The sequence below is a fragment of the Cuculus canorus genome, chromosome 3, assembly GCF_017976375.1.
Source record: "Cuculus canorus isolate bCucCan1 chromosome 3, bCucCan1.pri, whole genome shotgun sequence".
Taxonomy (NCBI): Eukaryota; Metazoa; Chordata; class Aves; order Cuculiformes; family Cuculidae; genus Cuculus; species Cuculus canorus.
In genome coordinates, this window is record NC_071403.1 from 118,731,804 (window position 1) to 118,750,806 (window position 19,003).

The 19,003-nt window shown below is 43.3% G+C and overlaps 1 protein-coding gene across 6 annotated transcripts in view; it reads left to right on the forward strand.

The window, feature by feature from the left end:
* Positions 1-2,306: 2,306 nt before the first annotated feature.
* MFSD2B (MFSD2 lysolipid transporter B, sphingolipid) overlaps positions 2,307-19,003 on the forward strand; it is a 46,543-nt gene continuing 29,846 nt past the window's right edge. For 5 of the 6 annotated variants that reach the window (XR_008449080.1, XR_008449078.1, XR_008449081.1 and 2 more), the window contains exons 1-5: positions 2,307-2,510; positions 6,322-6,438; positions 10,252-10,376; positions 14,981-15,104; positions 17,139-17,217. Coding sequence is in view for 2 of the 6 variants with exons in the window: in XM_009560450.2 (XP_009558745.2) it covers positions 2,340-2,510; positions 6,322-6,438; positions 10,252-10,376; positions 14,981-15,104; positions 17,139-17,217 (616 nt within the window). In the remaining 4 variants the exon portion in view is untranslated. Of the gene's footprint in view, positions 2,511-4,288; positions 4,506-6,321; positions 6,439-10,251; positions 10,377-14,980; positions 15,105-17,138; positions 17,218-19,003 lie in introns of those variants that run through there. The other variant, XM_054062158.1, reaches the window with a different exon arrangement.

Genomic DNA, 19,003 nt, shown 5'->3' on the forward strand with positions numbered 1-19,003 from the left:
AAGGTACACAAATGCATTTTGCTTGTTATGAAAAGATGATGGTTTGGGGAAGACACAGTAAATATTCAGTATTTCAGCATTGCTTCTGCCTGCTACCAGTATTTTAAGAGACTGGGTAGCTTCTGTCTGGCTGTATGTTGTGTTTTACTGAAATTGACTGTTTCTGGCTACAGCTTTGGTGTACTTCAGTGTGTATTTGCAGTTTGAAAGTGCCATGATCTTAATTACACAGTGAGAGCAAATCTTTATGAAGTCAAGAGTGATGCTGACTGCACTGATCCCATGATCCTCTAAAGTGCCTTTAGAAAAGGGCAACAAATGGCAATTGGATTACTGATTGCCTAATTTGGAGAAAATCTTTGGAATGAATACAGGGCTTTCCTAAACCTCATTGGTGTCGGTCAATTTGTAAAGACTGATCAGCTACCTGTAGTGTCTGGACAGCCTAATCTCTCGCTCAGCGCTGTAGACAGCTATTGTGCATTGGTCAAACAACAGTAAAACTGCCTGATCAATGCCTGAGTTTGTGAAACACCCCAACGCTATCAGTTATTCATTGTTTCTTCGCAAGCCTTCACTTATTTGAGTAAAGCTCATGCGTTAACATAATTTACAGCAAAATTGAAATAGCCCAGAGAAGAACAAAGTAAATGCTTCCTGTAGGTTTTTTTTTTCCTTCGTGAGGAAACATGCAAGTGCAGGTAACGAAGATTTCACGTGTTGTGAGGGTGTTGTGTGAAGAGAAAATGAAGAACCTAAATGTTTGAATGCTACGTGTGTACTTTGTGTCTAGGTTGGTATTTTTGAACAAATTACGTAGCAGTGGCTGAGCATTCCGTCTCTGTTTTGAAGCCCATCTGGTCTCAGCCTTTAGGGACCTTGGAGCCTGAAAGCTCCAGAGAGTTTTCACAAGGTCCGTTAAGGCCACAGTTTCAGTTTAGGGCTGAAGGTTTGCTTTTAAGAAGATATTTAATGCCTCATTCTTCCAGAATTTTGCAAATTTGCTGTAATTATTCTTTTCAACTGACGTTTTGCATGTCCGCACTTCACGGCGTGTTTTGCAGTGGCCGTCCATTTTCCACGTAGTGATCCCATCCATGGCAGAGCTCTTGGAATCAGCTGAGCCGGGAAGCCTCGTACGTGGAGATCAATCATCATCTTCCCAAGAGGAGCAAATAACCGAGTCCTTGTGTGCCCGTGGGTTTGTTTAAACCCTCTTCTCTCAGCCTGTCTCATGGTCAAAAGAATCCATACTTTGAAACACACCTGTGTTTTCTTTTGATGCGGAGCGTGCTCACCAGCCTGTTTTCCTGCAGGCAGAGCAATGGTGGTGGAAAACCTGCACCACCTGGATAGCAGTGCCAGCTCCAGGGCCTGCGAGGGCAGCAGCAGCTCTTCCCTTCGCCAGGAGCCACCAAAGGAACTGCTTTTCCTGGGGTGCTCAGGCTGGGTCCTGTGCAGTAACACTGGATTTAACCTCCTGGGCAGCTCCTGCAGCAGACCAGTGAGGCAGTGAGGGTGGCGTTGTGGCTCCAGCTCCTCCCTGCAGTGGAAGGGGCATGGAGAGTGAGGGGATGTTCCTGTGCCCGCAGTGGAAGTGGTACTGAGGGATGAAGGGACACAAAATGAGGTGGTGCTCCTGCTGCCCACAGTGGAAGTGGCACAGAGAGATGGAGAGAGAAGAGATGGCCCTGTCACACACAGTGGAAGTGGCATGGAGAGACGGAGAGGGAGAGATTCTCCTGTCACTGGCAATGCAAGTGGGATGGAGGGTGAGGGGATGCTCCTGCTGCCCACAGTGGAAGTGGCACAGAGGGATGGAGAAAGAAATGGTCCTGTCACACGCAGTGGAAGTGGCACAGAGAGATGGAGAGAGAAGAGATGGTCCTGTCACACACAGTGGAAGTGGCACGGAGAGACGGAGAGGGAGAGATTCTCCTGTCACTGGCAATGCAAGTGGGATGGAGGGTGAGGGGATGCTCCTGCTGCCCACAGTGGAAGTGGCACAGAGGGATGGAGAATGAGAGGAAGATTATGCTGTCCACAGTGGAAGCGGCACTGAGGGGTGAAGGGACACAAAGTGAGGTGGTGCTCCTGCTGCCCGCAGTGGAAGTGGCACAGAGGGATGGAGAGAGAAGAGATGGTCCTGTCACACACAATGGAAGTGGCACAGAGAGACGGAGAGGGAGAGGATTCTCCTGTCACTGGCAATGCAAGTGGGATGGAGGGTGAGGGGATGCTCCTGCTGCCCACAGTGGAAGTGGCACAGAGGGACGGAGGGTGAGGGGATGCTCCTGTGCCTGCAGTGGAAGTGGCACAGAGGGACGGAGGGTGAGGGGATGCTGCTGCTGCCCACGGTGGCAGCGGGACAGGCAGCGAGGGGCTGCCCCTGTGCCCGGCGCGGCGCGGAGGGATGCGGGGCAGCTGCAGGGCGGCCCCTCGGCGCAGGGCAGGGGGCGGCTCCGCCCCGCCCGCAGGTGCCGGGCAGTGTCCGCCGGGCCATGGAGCAGGTAAGGGCTGGAGCAGCCGGACCCCATCCCAGCGCCCGCCGCTCCCTCTCCATCCTCCCTCCCTCCCTTCCCCCGGGAAGCTCCGTTTAACCTCAAGGGCACCGTGCGGTGGTCCCTGTGCCCTCGGTGGCAGGAGAAAGCTCCTTCCCTCTCCGCTCTTGTCCCTCCGGGGTTGGTGGCAGGAGAAACCTCACTCCCTCTCCACTTTCTCATCCCTCCGGGTCTGGTGGCAGGAGAAAGCTCACTGCCAGTCCACTTTTATCCCTCGGGGGTTGGTGGCAGGAGAAGACTCGTTCCTTCCCCACGCTCTCATCCCTCCAGGGCTGGTGGCAGGAGAAAGTCCATTCCCTTTCCACTCTTACTCCTCCGGGGTTGGTGGCAGGAGGAGACTCATTCCTTCTCCACTCTCTCATCTCTCTGGGGCTGGTGGCAGGAGAAAGCTCACTCCCTCTCCACTTTTATCCCTCTGGGGCTGGTAGCAGGAGAAGACTCATTCCTTCTCCACTCCCTTATCCCTCTGGGGCTGTCGGCAGGAGAAAGCTCGCTCCCTCTCCACTCTCTCATCCCTCTGGCTCTCCTTGCCCAGTCCAGGCGGGCAGAGGTACCCAGGGGCAGCGGAGGAGCAGGTGGGATGGGGTCACTCTCCTCCATCCCTAACTTCTAGAGGAGCATTGCGAGGGAGCGGGGAGGCTGGCAAGAGGGGAGTGAGGACCCCCTCGTTCCGTGGCTTCAGGGAGGCGTCTGGTGAAACTGGGAAGGGGCAGCTTCAAAACAGCAGCCGAGGTGGCCCTTTCTGATGTGGTGGAGGGCATCCAGGCCGTGGAGCTCATCCGATGCTGTGGGCACGTGCCGCTCTGGCTTGAATTTTTGTGTTCAGAAAGCATCTGGGTGAGTTCATGGGAGAAATCTGTGGGGTTTAAGCAGAGATGCGGTGCCTTTGGCTCACAGAGCCCCTTAGTGCTACGTTACTGGAAGAATGTCCGGGGAAAGCACTGTAACCTACCGTGTTCGTGTGCCCCTTCTAGGCGTCTTCTCCCCAGCCCTGTTCCTGTTATTTCTTCCATTCAGATGGGCTGATGTCACTAAGAAACCTGAAAAGAGTCCTTGAGATACTTGGTGTAAAGGTGCCACCTGTGCGTGTCCCGCTCAGGCTTTTAAGAGGCGGTTGTATGGTCACTCGCAGAACAGCAACATTACCAGTATTAATTCTATGTTTGGAGAAAAGCTGACTCAAAGCTGCTCCTCGTTAGCTACATATTCATTGTTTCTTAGATAAACGCTAGTCTCTGTTTATCTTTGAGTCACAGGTTTTGCTCCCTCTTCTTGTTGCCTTCAAATTACTTGCTGGTTCAGCTCTGGACCGGGCTGATAAAGAATAGCTTGGGACAAAATGCAGCTGCTCCGCGCACCCATGATTTTCATGCAATATCTTCACATGGTTGCAGAGTTGTTTTCCATGTATTTAAATGCTTTCTTTAGAAATAAGGTGATCTGCTATAAATATTTGGTTCAATCTCTGTTCGGGAAGGGAGAATTTATAAGCAATGACAAATATGGTTTTAACTTAAAAATAGAGAAACTATAGTGTATGAGACATTAATTTTTCTATAACAATCTTTACACTTATTCTTCTGTTTAAGGAACAAAATCAAATCTCTCAGCTATTATGCTTCCCTGGTTCACCTTGAAATACACTTAACTTTAATATGACAAGAGCAGGTTTAAATTCAAAGTTGTCAAGTTAACCTTTTTTTCTTCTCAGATTATAAGTTCACCTGGCTTTCCTTCCTCTTACCTCCCACCCTGTCCTCATGCGTTTCTTCTAAAGCTTGTAGAAACAATTGGATGTTGACATTCAACTACATCACAGGGGGCTCAAAACATAATTTTCACTGTAAACACTTTGTATTTTGTTCTTTATTTGACCGCTGCCTACACATTCGGATCTCTAGTGAATTTTTGGAGTACTTCAGGCTTACTGAAAAACATACACAGGTGAAAAAGCTTTCACTGCATATCACAGAAAACAAGCAATTTCTGTTGGAGTCAGCAATGCAGCAGGGATATTCAGTCTCAAGACTAACAGCAAAAAAAAGCTTGTTAGTTGCTCACAATCGATGCACGGCTGCTGGTGACCCTGCTCTGCAAAAGCGTGGTGTTATCCTTCTTGAACAGAGTTTCTGGTGTCATTTATTGGCGATATCACATGGTCCCAGCCAAGGCTGAGGGGATTTGCTCCTCTACATCCCATAATAGACAGCTGCTATCTGTATATTTTCCACTCTTAACTGTATGCCCAGAAGCTGGAAAGAAGGGAGTGTAGAAGTGTAACCAGAAGGGTGAGGGAGGAGATTCTGCCCCTCTACTCTGCTCTCGTGAGACCTCACCCGAAGTCCTGCGTTCAGTTCTGGAGTCCTTGGGTGATGAAAGGCTCTGTCTAGAAGTCTAAAACTTATCAAATTCCCTTAGGTAAAGATGATGGTACAGAATCATCGAATAGTTGGAGTTGGAGGGACCTCTGGAGATCATCCAGTCCGACCCTGCTGCTAAAGCAGGTTCACCTGCAGCAGGTTGCACAGAGACGAGGGGCGGAAGGGGTTAAATATCTCCAGAGAAGGAGACAGTACGTGTTAAAATGTTCAGAAATTGGGTGGTGTATCAAAATATTATCATTGTGATGGATCCCATTACCATATCTCTATTTTTATCCTGAATTAAGGACTTGTTTAGTCCAGAGAGAGGGCAGGCCTGGGATTAATATTGCTGCTCCTCTTCATGTTTCCTGCTGACAGCAATCATTAAAGAGGGATTGAAAGTGTAAAAGTCTGAGTACGATGGTTTGTCCTTTTGAAAGGAATGAAAGATTAATGCAGAGTCATTTTCTTCCTGTATTTTGATTTTTAAGGCATGAAATTAAGTCTTAAGGTTTTTCTAAATAGCTTTCCAATATTCTGGAACTTTTACTATTAGAAAACACAGTGTTCTTCCTTAGAATTTCTATTAGACTCTGCATTTTTTTCTTCTAATTACTGATGTGAAACCTTGCTTTCAGCTTTTATCTTACTCTAATTTGACAATTCTATTAGAGAATATTCTTGGATGTTTAGGGTACTTTTCAAATATCAAAATGCAAAGGAGATGTCCTGTTATGCCAATTTCCATAAAAATATAGAAAAGTCAAGTCAAAAGGTGGATGTACAAAGTCAAGCAACATTGCCAGGGTCACACCAGCATTCTGTGATGAAGTAAGGAAGGAACAGAGCACAAATGTTTGGAATCTTTGCTCTGCATTTGACTGTGCAACTTTACTTCTATGAGTGTCATTAACTACTGTGGTGTGAGAGTATACATCAACTATTAAAGCATGAAAGATAAATATAGGAAATTACTTTTTAGAAGTAAAAAGATTTTCAGTCTTTAAAAAAAATCTGAATTAAACATTTGAAGAAAAAATTAAGTTTCAAAAAATAGTTTAACAATGTGCACTTTGTTGCTTCCTGCTTGTTTGTAGACTTCTTTCTTTCTAATAATTTGTGAGAAGCAGGTGGATAAGCCTAGATTCCCTTGTAGGAACACTGTAATCTGGTTTTAGAGGCTGAATTAAGGAACAAAACCGTTAAAAATCAAAGCAACAAGGATCCAAATGCCTGTTGAGGGTACGAGTTGAGGGCATATGGATTTATTACTGGAAATCCTGTGACGTGAATACCTGAATTTGGTGTAAACCTTATTCTTTAACTTTATTATTTCTGCACCTTTCAACTTCTGTACATTGTTTCTCTCATCGCTTGTTCTGCTTTATCCTGAACAGGAATACAGGCTCTCGATTTGCGGCAAACTGTGCTACGCAATAGGAGGTGCCCCAAATCAAGTGGCCGGGAGCGCTGCTGCTTTCTTCCTGCAGATCTACCTGCTGGACATAGCCCACGTAAGTACCACAAGAACGGTCTGTAGACTTAACTCTGATGCTGTCAACCATCTGCCTGGAATGATAAAAGCTATATTTGCTAATAAAGCTTTTAAATTGTCTCGTTATCATTGCCTGCAGCTGTTCAGCATCCTGAAAACTGCGTGAACTTGTCTGGAAATATTTTTTGTTTGTTTGTTTTCTCTGGTTTCCTTTCTGTTTTGAGGTGGCCAGTGTTTGCTTTTAGTTTGGGATCATTAGTAGAGCTTTCGGCACCGTAGAGCTCACACGCTTGCAAACAGAAGAAAAGGTAGTTCTCTGTCAAGGGTCAGAGCACAAAATATGAAGCAACTGAAACATTAATGGCACCATTTGAGGTTGGCAAGTTTTGTTCATTTGGTTTAGTCAAAAATCACTGTAGTTGCATCCAGTAGTCAATGTGATTTCACATTAATTTTATCTGATTTATGTAGCCTGATTTCTTTGCAGACAAAGCCAAGTTATTCTTCCTGAAGGTTCTTTGCTTCCAGTCTGTGGCTTTCTGGTGCAACAAAGCAGTAGGAGTCATCCCATTCACCTGACTTTCAGCTGCTCCAGCTAGATTTCAGGACAGCAGAGAAACAAAAAAAATCAATTCACAAGCATTTTTTTACTGTTCTGGATTGTCTTGTATGTCTGCACAGTAACTAGATGGGACAGCTAAAGTATTATTGGATAGAAAAAATGATTTTAGGCCAAATTACAGGGACTGTGAGAACAGCTGTAGCTGAAACTACATGAGTGGCTTTCAGTACTGATGATTGCTTTTATTTGCTGGAAAGAACAGAAGATTCTGGATCAGATATCATTATCCATTTGTTGTTTATGATGTAGAAAGACAGGATATCATGCCTGGAGGAGTGAAGGTGTCCAAAAGATGGGGTTTATGGTTTTTCTACAGAAGTCTGATCTCAGAAGCTGAGGTGTGATTTACTGATAAAATTGGCAACACTCTCAGACCTGTAAAAGTGAGGTCTTGATTGTCTGATTGAGATCAAAGTCAACATCTGGCAAAGGGGGCAGTTTTGGACAGCAGTGTCAAAGACAGCAAGCGGATGGTGTGGAGTCTGAGGAGTTGGAGGTGGAACAGGTAACAGCAGGGAGGTGCAGGCAGCCCTCGGTACAGCTGTGTCCCACATCGAGGTGGCAATCCAGACCCTCGGAGATGATGAAGCACGAACTGAATGAGAAAGACGCTAATGCAGTTTTCCTGGGGTGCTTATAAATACAGCAATTTCCCCACTCTGCTTATCAGATAAATTGAAAATTCTTAAAGCTAGGGGCTGTTTGCTTCTTTATGTGTCTGAGTGCAGTCTCCAGAAGGCTGGAGCCCCATTCTTGCATCTTTGGGCACTACCTAAATAAATGACGTAGTAATAATTACTTTGTTAACAAGCTCCTACCGAAACACAGTAATTTTGCTTAATGTTTGTAATGATACATTTACTACTTCATTAAGGGGCTTAATTGTTTGTTCTTTGACAATTTAGTTTGTTCTCTGAAGTAATCCTGCGGGGACAGGGTTTATTTCAAGGGCTGATAAACAGCTCTGAAATCCTGTGGGTTTTTTCCACATGTTTTCAGGGGAGAGCATGTCATTCTAACTACCAGGATTTAATTCTTGTCCACGTAGAGGGCAGAACTGTTTTAGCTCTCTGAGAGATGGTGAAACTCACTAGGTGTAATCTTTCATAGATAATCTGGATCCTTTCTAAGAAAATTATGTTTTTATTCACTTTCTGTAGTTTACAGTTTTTCCATTTGAATCCCATATTCCACCTAGATTACCTGTATAAACTACTGACAAATGTAACTCCAAACCACACAGGATCCTTGAGTCAACTAGAAAACACCAAAACTTCTGTTAACAGGATCTTTCTTTTGATTCCTTTTGAGATGTGCGAATTTAGCATATTTTATCTTGTATTTTATTAAGACTGAGAAATTTCTGCCATGGCTGCTGAGAGGCACTGTCCAGATCTAGGGGCTAAGAAAATGCAGCCAAGAGATGTATAAGCCTGTACCGATGGTGAGGATAGAGTGACTGCACGGACTCCACTTCTAACATAAGAGAGTTTTTAGTTTTCCTCAAGGCTTTCTTCCACCTCTGTTTATCTAATGTCCTCTTTCTGTCTTTCTATTCCCATTATCTGAACCAATGCAAAACCCACCAGATCTGAAGTTTCCTGTCCCTATGTCTCTATTTCCCTCCCCGTATCTTTCCGACTGCTATTTTGTTCTTGTTTTGGCTGACCCGTCTCTGGAGAAGTAGTAGTGACTCATGAGGAGTTCCAGTGAAGTCCCAGTGGCAAGTCTGGCTCAAGGCTGGTGGGTTTCTTGCCACCCAAGTCAGCAGAGGGGAATGATGAACGTCAACAGACTGCTGTGGGACAGAGCCCAGTGCTCATCTCAACATCAACAGGATGCTTGGAGAGCCACTGTCATTACCTCCTGGAGACTACCAATCCCAGTCTTTCCCTGTTCAGAAGCTTTTTAGGGTGGATGATGTGCCTTGGGGCTGACGGTGTCTGGAAGTTCAGCTGCCCCCTGCAATTTCACCTAATTTAGGCTAAAATTTAACAGGTGTGATTACAAAAGTGCATAGTATCTGCCTTTGACAAAGGTCATCCGGGACATCCAGAGATGATTGCTCCTTTCTTTCACCTCTGAAAGAATACCTACAGCAAATTCTGTGGGCAGGGCACCTGGACCAGCTGGAATCCATGGGATGCTGCCTAGGAATCAATAAGCTCTGCAGAAATGCAGGGGATGGAGCTCAAGCTTAGTGTTGTATCAGCTGCATTCACCAGGCTTCCTGCTGTGTTGGAGCACCGATAGCATGAGGAAGCATATAGATGAAGGGGTTTTGTCTGCTATCACTGTTAAAGCTGCACAGGCTGTTTCAGCGGTCTTTCTCCATTATTGATTTGAGGAACATGCATGTTTCGATAGATTACAGTGACTTTTTTTCAGGTCTATAGTTTCAGTGGCACAAATGGAAGAGCGCCCATCAATTTTAACCATTGTGTGATATGAATTCCTAAGCTTTCTATAGATATGTGTGAAAAATAATTACAATGGCTGGGATAAACTGCATTTCTATATAGGTACTTAAGTATGGTCCCCCTGAGTTAACTCCTAAGGTTTTTTTCATTGGCCATTTTATTCTTATGCAATCCATAGACGTTTTTCAAGTGAGAGTTGCTGGACATGTGTTGGCAACTTTGATTTGGACAGATGTGCCCTATGCAGTTCACTTGTCACAGTTCAGTTCTCAGTGGATAAAGTCTGCTGTGCTACAACCTTTTCCACAGCCATGTGCCAGCAGTTGGCAGCTTTGTCGGTAGTCTCAGGAGATGGAAAAAGATGAACGTGTGTAAACAGCTCCCTCTACTTTTTTCTAAACCAAGTCAAGATAAAAGAAATGGGACTATGTGGGGAACAAAGTGAAGGGATGATTACAGAGGGACTCTTTCAGGTTTTATGACTAAAACAAGGACTTTAGTCTATTATTTGACTATCTGACTCACTTTACTAGCTCTAAATGCACCCACAATCTCTCCTTCCTTGCACATTTCCCCTCTAATCCCTTCTTGCATGGTGCCTGTCTCAATGTCTCATTTATCTGCTACAGGTAACCAACAATAATTTCTATGAAAGAAGCAGACGTGTTTTGTAGATGAGCTATCATTATTCTTTAAAACGCTGAGGTTCTATCTGGAAAGTCGCTTTATGCTGTTTCATTGTATTGTGAAACAATGGCTATTGTTTACAGTATTGTCTCTGTACTTCCAGATTACTCCGTTTCATGCCTCTTTGGTGCTGTTCATTGGCAAAGCCTCAGGTGCAGTAACTGATCCTGTTGCTGGCTTTTTTATTAGCAAAAGCAGATGGACAAAAATTGGCCGGCTCATGCCTTGGTAAGCAGAAATGTGTACATGTATTGCTCACATGTATATATATATGAACGGAGTGTGTGTTGTGATCATACTGTCATCTCTCTGAATTAGACTCATTTTTCTTTGCCTGTTTCCCAGACAACAGTGACTGTATTCTTTCTAGATACATAAAAGCAGAAAGAAAAAATGTCATGTCCTCTATTTCCCTTTAACTTGTTCACCCATGAAAACAGAGAAGAGATTTCTGCCCCTGGAGACACAAACAAATAAAGCCAAGACACCAAAATGTTAACTGGAAGCTTAGATCTAAAATGTTCTTGAATCTGTGGTTGACTTTTCATCTTTGTCTAGATTCCTTTAGTTTGGCTTCACTCCTCCATGAAGTTGGAACGTGTTTCTACTTGTGTCTTTGTGTGCTTTCACTTCTCACAACAGCCTTCCAGGAGCTCCGTTAACTTCAGTACTCTAGGGCGTTCAGTTCAGTAAAGGATGTGCACGTACAGTGGAGCAGATGTGACACCACGGCACTGAGGGGCTCGGCCACCAGCACTACCCTGACACTCTGTTACATTCTTCCCTAGAGCACTCATATTCTGGTCCTTCTTCTTTTACTTAATTAAAAGGTCAACATTACTTTTTTAATGGAATGAGATGCTGTAATGTTTCAATCAGCATTTCTAAAGGGACAGACTGATGTTTCACTGTGACGTACGTATCCCTTGTCGGCTCTCTAGCAGGTGTGCTCCTCCATGGGTTGTCCACGTGCTACAAAGAGAGGCTTGAAGAATGAATGTTGCTCGTGTAGGAAGGACATTGACAGGTGTGGAGCAAGACAGTTGGGAAGGGGTGGTCCGTGTTAGAGGAACCCAATCTCATGAATGCCACAGGGAGTTTATTCGTTGGGGGTTTTATATCTTGGAAGTCAAGGTGAGATTGAGTAGTTTGTGAAATAGAGAGTCTTTCATCACTGCTCTGTCTCGTGCATTGTGAGGATGTATTGTAACATATTTTGAACTAATCACAGAATCACAGAATCACAAGGTTGGAAAGGACCCATTGGATCATCGAGTCCAACCGTTCCTAACACTCCCTAAACCATGTCCCTAAGTACTTCATCCACCCGTTCCTTAAACACCTCCAGGGAAGGCGACTCGACCACCTCCCTGGGCAGCCTGTTCCAGTACCCAATGACTCTTACTGTGAAGAATTTTTTTCTGATATCCAACCTGAACCTCCCCTGACGGAGCTTCAGGCCATTCCCTCTAGTCCTGTCCCCTGTCACTTGGGAGAAGAGGCCAGCTCCCTCCTCTCCACAACCTCCTTTCAGGTAGTTGTAGAGAGTAATAAGGTCTCCCCTCAGCCTCCTCTTCTCCAGGCTAAACAACCCCAGCTCTCTCAGCCGCTCCTCATAAGACTTGTTCTCCAGCCCCCTCACCAGCTTTGTTGCTCTTCTCTGGACACGCTCCAGAGCCTCAACATCCTTCTTGTGGTGGGGGGCCCAGAACTGAACACAGTATTCGAGGTGCGGTCTCACCAGTGCCGAGTACAGAGGGAGAATAACCTCCCTGGACCTGCTGGTGACCCCATTTCTGATACAAGCCAAGATGCCATTGGCCTTCTTGGCCACCTGGGCACACTGCTGGCTCATGTTCAGTCGGCTGTCAACCAGCACCCCCAGGTCCTTCTCTTCTGTGCAGCTCTCCAGCCATTCTTCCCCCAGTCTGTAGCGCTGCATAGGGTTGTTGTGCCCCAAGTGCAGGACCCGGCATTTGGTCTTGTTAAACCTCATCCCATTGGTCTCAGCCCAGCAGTCCAGCCTGTTCAGATCCCTTTGCAGAGCCTCCCTACCCTCCAGCAGGTCGACACTTCCTCCCAGCTTAGTGTCATCTGCAAACTTGCTGAGGGTGCACTCAATGCCTTCATCCAGGTCATTGATAAAGACATTGAACAGGGCTGGACCCAGTACTGAGCCCTGAGGAACTCCACTTGTGACTGGCCTCCAGCTGGAGTTAACTCCATTGACCACCACTCTCTGGGCCCGGCCATCCAACCAGTTTTCAACCCAGGAGAGTGTGCGCCTGTCCAGGCCAGAGGCAGACACTTTCTGAAGCAGAATGCTGTGAGAAACTGTGTCAAAGGCTTTACTGAAGTCCAAGAAGACTACATCCACAGCCTTTCCCCCATCCAGTAGTTGAGTGATTTTGTCATAGAAGGTGATCAGGTTAGTTTGGCAAGATCTGCCTTTTGTAAACCCATGTTGACTGGGCCTGATCACCCGGTTCTCTTGCGTGTGCTTCATGATAGCACTCAAGATTACCTGTTCCATGACTTTCCCTGGCAATATAACCCCCAAACAACAATCTAAGAGTAAATGTGGGCTCCTGAGCAAAGAAGTTGATTTTTCATGGAAAATAAGCCCAATTTCTTAACTGGTGGTCCTCTTGCTGTCACGTGGTTTTATGGCTAAAGATACATGTCCGTAGGCAGCTTATCCCTGACTAAGAATAGAAAGCAAGTATGTGTTAGAAGAAGACTGAGATCAGCTGCACTTGACCCCAGCAGGAACAGGGCCTGATGTGTTATGATGCCTTTTTCCCCCTTGTCTGAAAATACTGCAAAGACTTTTATTTAGATTTAATGTTTACTTGATGTTAGGAAAACTCCCGTTCTAGCACAAGCACAAACTTATCAGTCCTTTGCACTATAAACCAGCTACTGCACAGCTTGCACTTCTTACAGGAAAAGTGCTTATCTAACCCAGCCTTCAATATGTGTCCATCTGCTTTCTTTCCAGGAGGATTTTATCTATTTTTTTGACAATGGTAATTTTTTTTCAGAGGAATTTTGTTCCTACACTTTGAGGGTCAGACCATATTTATACAAAACAAAAAATGGGTCTTACAAATACTTTGAAATTATTCTGACTTCTTAAGTATCTGGAGTGAAGCAATGGAATTGGCTCAGCCAGAAAAGCTGCCAGCAAAGCCAAGAACATCAGTAAAGAAGGTGAAAGTTTAATTACACCTTAATACCATACATGATATAAGTAGTCATCAATTGCTGTTGATGTCCTTTCTCTAACGTGCTTAAAAGACATAAGCAGACATTGGCTTGAAATACAGAAACCTGGTCAGATATTTTGTCAAAAGAGATAATAGGAGGCAATCAGATGCTCAGCAACTTCAGGAAGGCTCTGAAAATTCACTGACAGTAATGAGGAAAGGAAAAATGTGTAAAGAGAGTTGAAGGGGAAGAATACTAAGAGGGTTGTTGCTGAGAAGTTGCATGCAAAATTGGCTATGAAAATATTTTACTGTGGTGGCTCTGTATGCACAACAGTCCGGAAGAGCTCACTCTTTTGGAGAGGAAAGTAGATTCTCTGGGATGTATTAGGATTTTACCCGTATTTGTGGTTTTTTCAGTTGCTGACCAGCTGTGGGTGAACTGTGGCCTGGGGACTGGAGAGAATACCAGAACCTGGCACTTTCCTTGTAAATGCTCAGCTCCCAGTGACGCTGCCGATCTCAAAAAGCAGTGTGGGAAAGCCATTGTTTTGCTAAACTATTTACCCACATTACCCTTTTGTATTCCAGGTTTTCAGTTCGTGATTGCAAAATAATCGGCTGATCCCTAATGTCAGTAGTGCTGTTGTGAAGGGATTAATCTGTTTTCTCTTTTATGTGTTTAGACGTGTTTGTTGGCATCTTGGTCATCTAATTGCATTGTTTAATGTTCGGTTTACAGGAATACAGGAGAGCCCTGGTGCTGCTGCAGCTCAGCCTTTTAGGAGATAATAGCATCTGACCACTTCTTCCATATCATGGAGTTTGACAAGTGCTGTTTGCTTGAAATAATTTTTAGACTAATGTAATTAATTGCTGGTTAATGGAAATGACTGGAATTTAAGTTCCTGTGGTTTATTTTTTGTGGTTTATTTTTTTTAAGGCACCTTCCTCACCAGAAGATGATCCTTTTGTGTTTGAAGGAAGTTTTGCTGTTGAGGAGTAAATTATCGTATACCCACATAGATACAGACTACAGGAACTTTGGACAGCCCACAGCCATTATCTTTTATGCTGTTTTCAACATTTTTAAGTATATCGATTTACAAATCAAGTGTATTTGCACTTGATTGAAGTAGCATTGAAGAGGCTAAGTTGAGAGGAAAACTGAAGGCATTAAAACTGAAAGAGGGAATCCTTGGTAATAAGTAGGCTTATGTAAATATTGCTGAAGTATGCAAGGACATGACAACAGAGCTTAGTTTTCAGTGGTTCTTTCTAAGAAATTTATAGCCTGAGACATGTCCAAAGGAATGGCATTATATATATGCTGTTACAGTTGCATGTGCAAGGCAATTGTGTCTTTTCTGAGTGGGATATGACCTAAAATATAGCTCTTTTCCTTCAGGTTTGCTGTTTTTTTTCCCGTTTTACAGCAGTACTTGTGTACATTTTATATTAATCTAGAGTATTTAACGCACGCTAACATTTAATACTTAATAACATGCACTGTTGTAATTAGAAAAACTGCACATAAAATATATGCCATTATATTGATTACTAGCAGGAAAATTTATTGCTGTCATTATGTTAAGATTGTTGACGTGTACGTCTTCTTTGCAGGATGCTGGCATGTACACCCTTCACAGTAGTGTCCTATTTTTTTATGTGGTACCTGCCTCCTTTTGCATCCGGAAGAGTTGCATGGTATCTGACTTTCTACTGCCTTTTCCAAGCACTGACCACAGTGAGTAGATTACAGGTCATGGTGTTCTCAGCAGTAACTTGCTTCTTTTCTGCCTGTGTTAGTGCATTCAGATTTAGTAAGCTGAGGTTTACCCAAACTTTACATTTGAGCTCAACTTCTACTGAGTTTAAGGGATGGGGAGATGTCTTTTTAGGAAACACTCTGCTCGTTGATGGCTTCTGCCACTGGTTTCTCTGGCAAATGACCTGCTAATTCAGACAGATTACCTCCAGTCACTTTCTTTAGCAGTGCCCTGGATGCTCAACTCATTCTGACACAGATTCACGGAGACGTTCAGATTCGCAATTCGAATTAGACATCTAACTTCTTGTAGCTTCTATTTTCGGGAGCAGATTAGGAGACACAGTAACTTTGTGGCTCTAGTTCGGGATATTTTGACTCAAGCTAGACAGCAATGAAAAGTCAGAGTACCAGAGCTGAAATAGTACTGGTTGTAGCCATCACAATACCTACGCCTGGATAGAAGAGTTTAAGCACCTGATTTTTTTAATACAGAACTTGCAGTCTTTATTTGAAAGCCACCATTTCACAGTGGATCCCAAAAGAACTTCTCTGACACGTTTCATTCTGTACAGGTAGGGTTGCATCACCCTGTTTTGCCTTGTCAAGGTGAATAACAAGGTGAAACAAGGTATCTTCCAGGCAAAGCAGTATCACACAGCAGATGAGGACTGGAAGCGAAATTACCTGCATTGCAGTTTGGCTGGGTGTGTCCTGACTGATTGAATTTCATTGGATAGCATTTTGAAAAAGTGATTTCCAGATATTTAAAATGTTTGTATTTCTTCTTCGGCTTGGCTTTTCTCCTACTAGAGATCTATTGGACCTGGGAATTGTGTATTGTTGTGTTTAGCTGGAATGTTCCCTTAGGTCCTTTGTTTCCTCTGGAGAAAGATGGTACAGAAGACATTCATAATGGCTTAAAATAATTTTCTTCCCTCTTTCCTTTGAAGGAAAAACAAGTTTTCCCAGGCAGAGCTTTGAAAATGTATTCACTTGCCATTTTTGATGGAGATGAGCAGAAATGGATTTTGTACCAACAGGGTAGGATGCAAATTGTGAGACTTTGTATGTCTGGCTACAGATCTCTGTGGCAGTGGAAACACCACAGAGAACGTGATTGTTCAAGCAGGTTCATGTCCCAGTTCCGCTTCTCAGCAGTCTGAGAGTTCGGACTGCCTGTTACTCCAAGGTTTTAGAAGTGATTTTTATTTTAGTTCAACACTGTGAGGACAGAGTCGCGCTCACATCATGATCATCCGAAAGGTCAAGCCTTTAATGTTCAACAGTTATTGTCAGGGAAGTACTACTGGAGATAAGGCCTCTTGTGCAGTAAAAGTGGGACTCATTCACCCAGCATTGTAATAAATACTACCAGTGCATTGTTTCCACCAAGATTTTACAGCAAGGTATCAAGTGTGTGCCAGATACAGTGCTGGAAAACAATCAACACTCCTCACCTACCTTTTTGTCAATGCATGGGCAGAGCAATTGGGCATTTCTGCCTAATCCTAACTCAAATTAAGGAATGTTTGGCAAAATCTTGTAGAAGACAAAGTAGTTTTCGTAGTTATCTCCTGGGATTGAGTAGTGAGACAGATATTAAAGTGTTTGGGGGATTTAGGCAGTCTTCTGGCTTGAATAAAGTGGAGAATTGTATTGTCTTCATTATGGCTTTGCTTCCTGGTAGTTAGCTCAAAACATAACAGTCTCTTAGTGCAAAGTAAACTAGATGCTTTATAGCTATGAAGGACGTTTTCCCAAAGAAGCTGAAGGAACGCAGCATTAAGGTAAAGCTTCTTGGTAATTTATTGTTTATTACTTGTATTAAGTAATATACTTTTTTCCTTTTACATGCTTTAAAAATGAGAAAGAAAAGATAGGTGTCTGTGCTAAAAAACACAATGTTCTAAATAAGTGAATTCCAAGGTCACGTTAAGCCATTTTCCCAGCTATCAAAGGAATACAGCATTTACTCTGACATTTCCTAAGTGATGTTCTTTCTTTGCATAGTTATTCCAAGTACCATATTCTGCCCTCACCATGTTTCTCAGCACAGACCAGAAGGACAGAGATTCTGCAACGGCATACCGTGAGTGATCTGGGCTTTCTTGTGTGGATTAGGGCTGAGTTTTATTGAAAATCATTCTCTATGCATAGCAAGTCCCTAATAGTTTGTGTCCCAAAACTGGGCTTTCAGAGGAGATCTTTAATATCTGATGAAAAATATTTTGTCCTGTAAATGCTTCTATTTTTCTAGCTAAATGAGAGACATCAATGTTTTATTGTCTCAAACTGACTGATTAGCTGGAAACTCCTCTTGGTTTATTGCTAGCCAGAGGAAACAATAAAAATCACGCTTACTCAAGCCAGGGTGATAACTAAATAGCAGCCTGACTGTATTAGTTAAAAGAACGAGGCCTCCCACACCGTATCTCTGGCTCTTTAACAAACAAAACCAGACAAAGATTTTGCTTTAAAGCAAGTCATTTAGACCAAAAAAAAAAAAAGTACAATGAAAATATATTCAATATTTCTTGTGTAGATAATAAACTGAATGTAAAAACAGTTTCTTCCCTTCGTGCTTTCTTCAGCTCTGTTCTCATGCCTTCTTTACTGTGTAACTTCTGCCTCTCGTGGCCACTAGCCTTAAGTGAGGTAAAGAGAAAAGACTCAAATATCTCATGCAAGAGTTTTCTAAGTCTTATCTTGTCCTTGCTTTAGAATAACTTGTAATTTTTATGTTGCATTTGTTTTCTCTTCCTGGCAAGAGCCTTTTTCTCTTGCATTAGTCCTTCTAACTCACAACATACATGCTGAGAATGTTGAAAACTAGACCATAGAGGCACAAGGGAATGACCACAAGTGCTGAAAGAATCATGTCAGAAATTCTAGATACAATATCCCTTGAGCATCCCAATCCTTTTCCGGCCACATGGAACAGTTATAATTTGCATTATCATCAACTATCTCAAGAGAAAGTCTGGGCTAGCAGTCATAGGATAGGACTGAACAGCGGGAGATTCCAGTTGTGTTATATTCTTTGGCACTGACTGTATTCTGAGTCATCTGGCCTGAATTCTAACTAAATCTGTGTACCTAGTGTTCTATTGTCTCGTTTTATGTCTTCTATTTGATCCAAATAAATGTGCTTCCCTATCTGCTAGTTCAGTGCAAGGCTTCATAGGCACATGAAATTTGTCCTTATGAAAGCTGTTGAACTCCATGGCTGAGAGGTGTTATACATTTATAGCATCATTTTATTGTCCAGAAAGGGTTTCGCTTTGGGATGTATAACTGTTTCCTAAGCCAAGTTCAGGGAGTGGAATGAACCATAATTTTGACTTTTCAAATGTTGATATTTTTGTATATTTTGAAATTATGTTAATTTGGAGCCAAGTTTTCTTGTAATGGTTGTGATTAGATGAGAATCTCTATTTTTCTCTTTTTTTTTTTTTAACAAGTGTTTTACTTAAACACTTTCCTCTCTGTGTTTCACAGAAAATTCTTGTGGGTAGAATGTCTTGGATGCAGTCAGTTGTTCAGGCATTTCTTCAGTTGTTTAAAGGAAAACAGCTGTGTAATATGAAGTGTGCATTTAACAAAAAGGTTGGGATCAGAAGCTCCAGTACCCTCTACTGGAGACAAGCAGAACTGCTTATTAGAAATGTCCTGATCCTCGCTATAAGTGCATGCTAGAAATACTGGATTCCAAAGTCCCTTTCACATAAATCCTACTTATATGTTGGGCAAAATTTAACTTACTTCAAGGACATCTCATTTCTGAAAGATCGGCTTTCTTGGCTAAGGTGGAAAGTAATACATTTTAAATTCTGTGTGTATAAGGACTTTAAATTCTGCCTGTTTCTTAGCTCTTC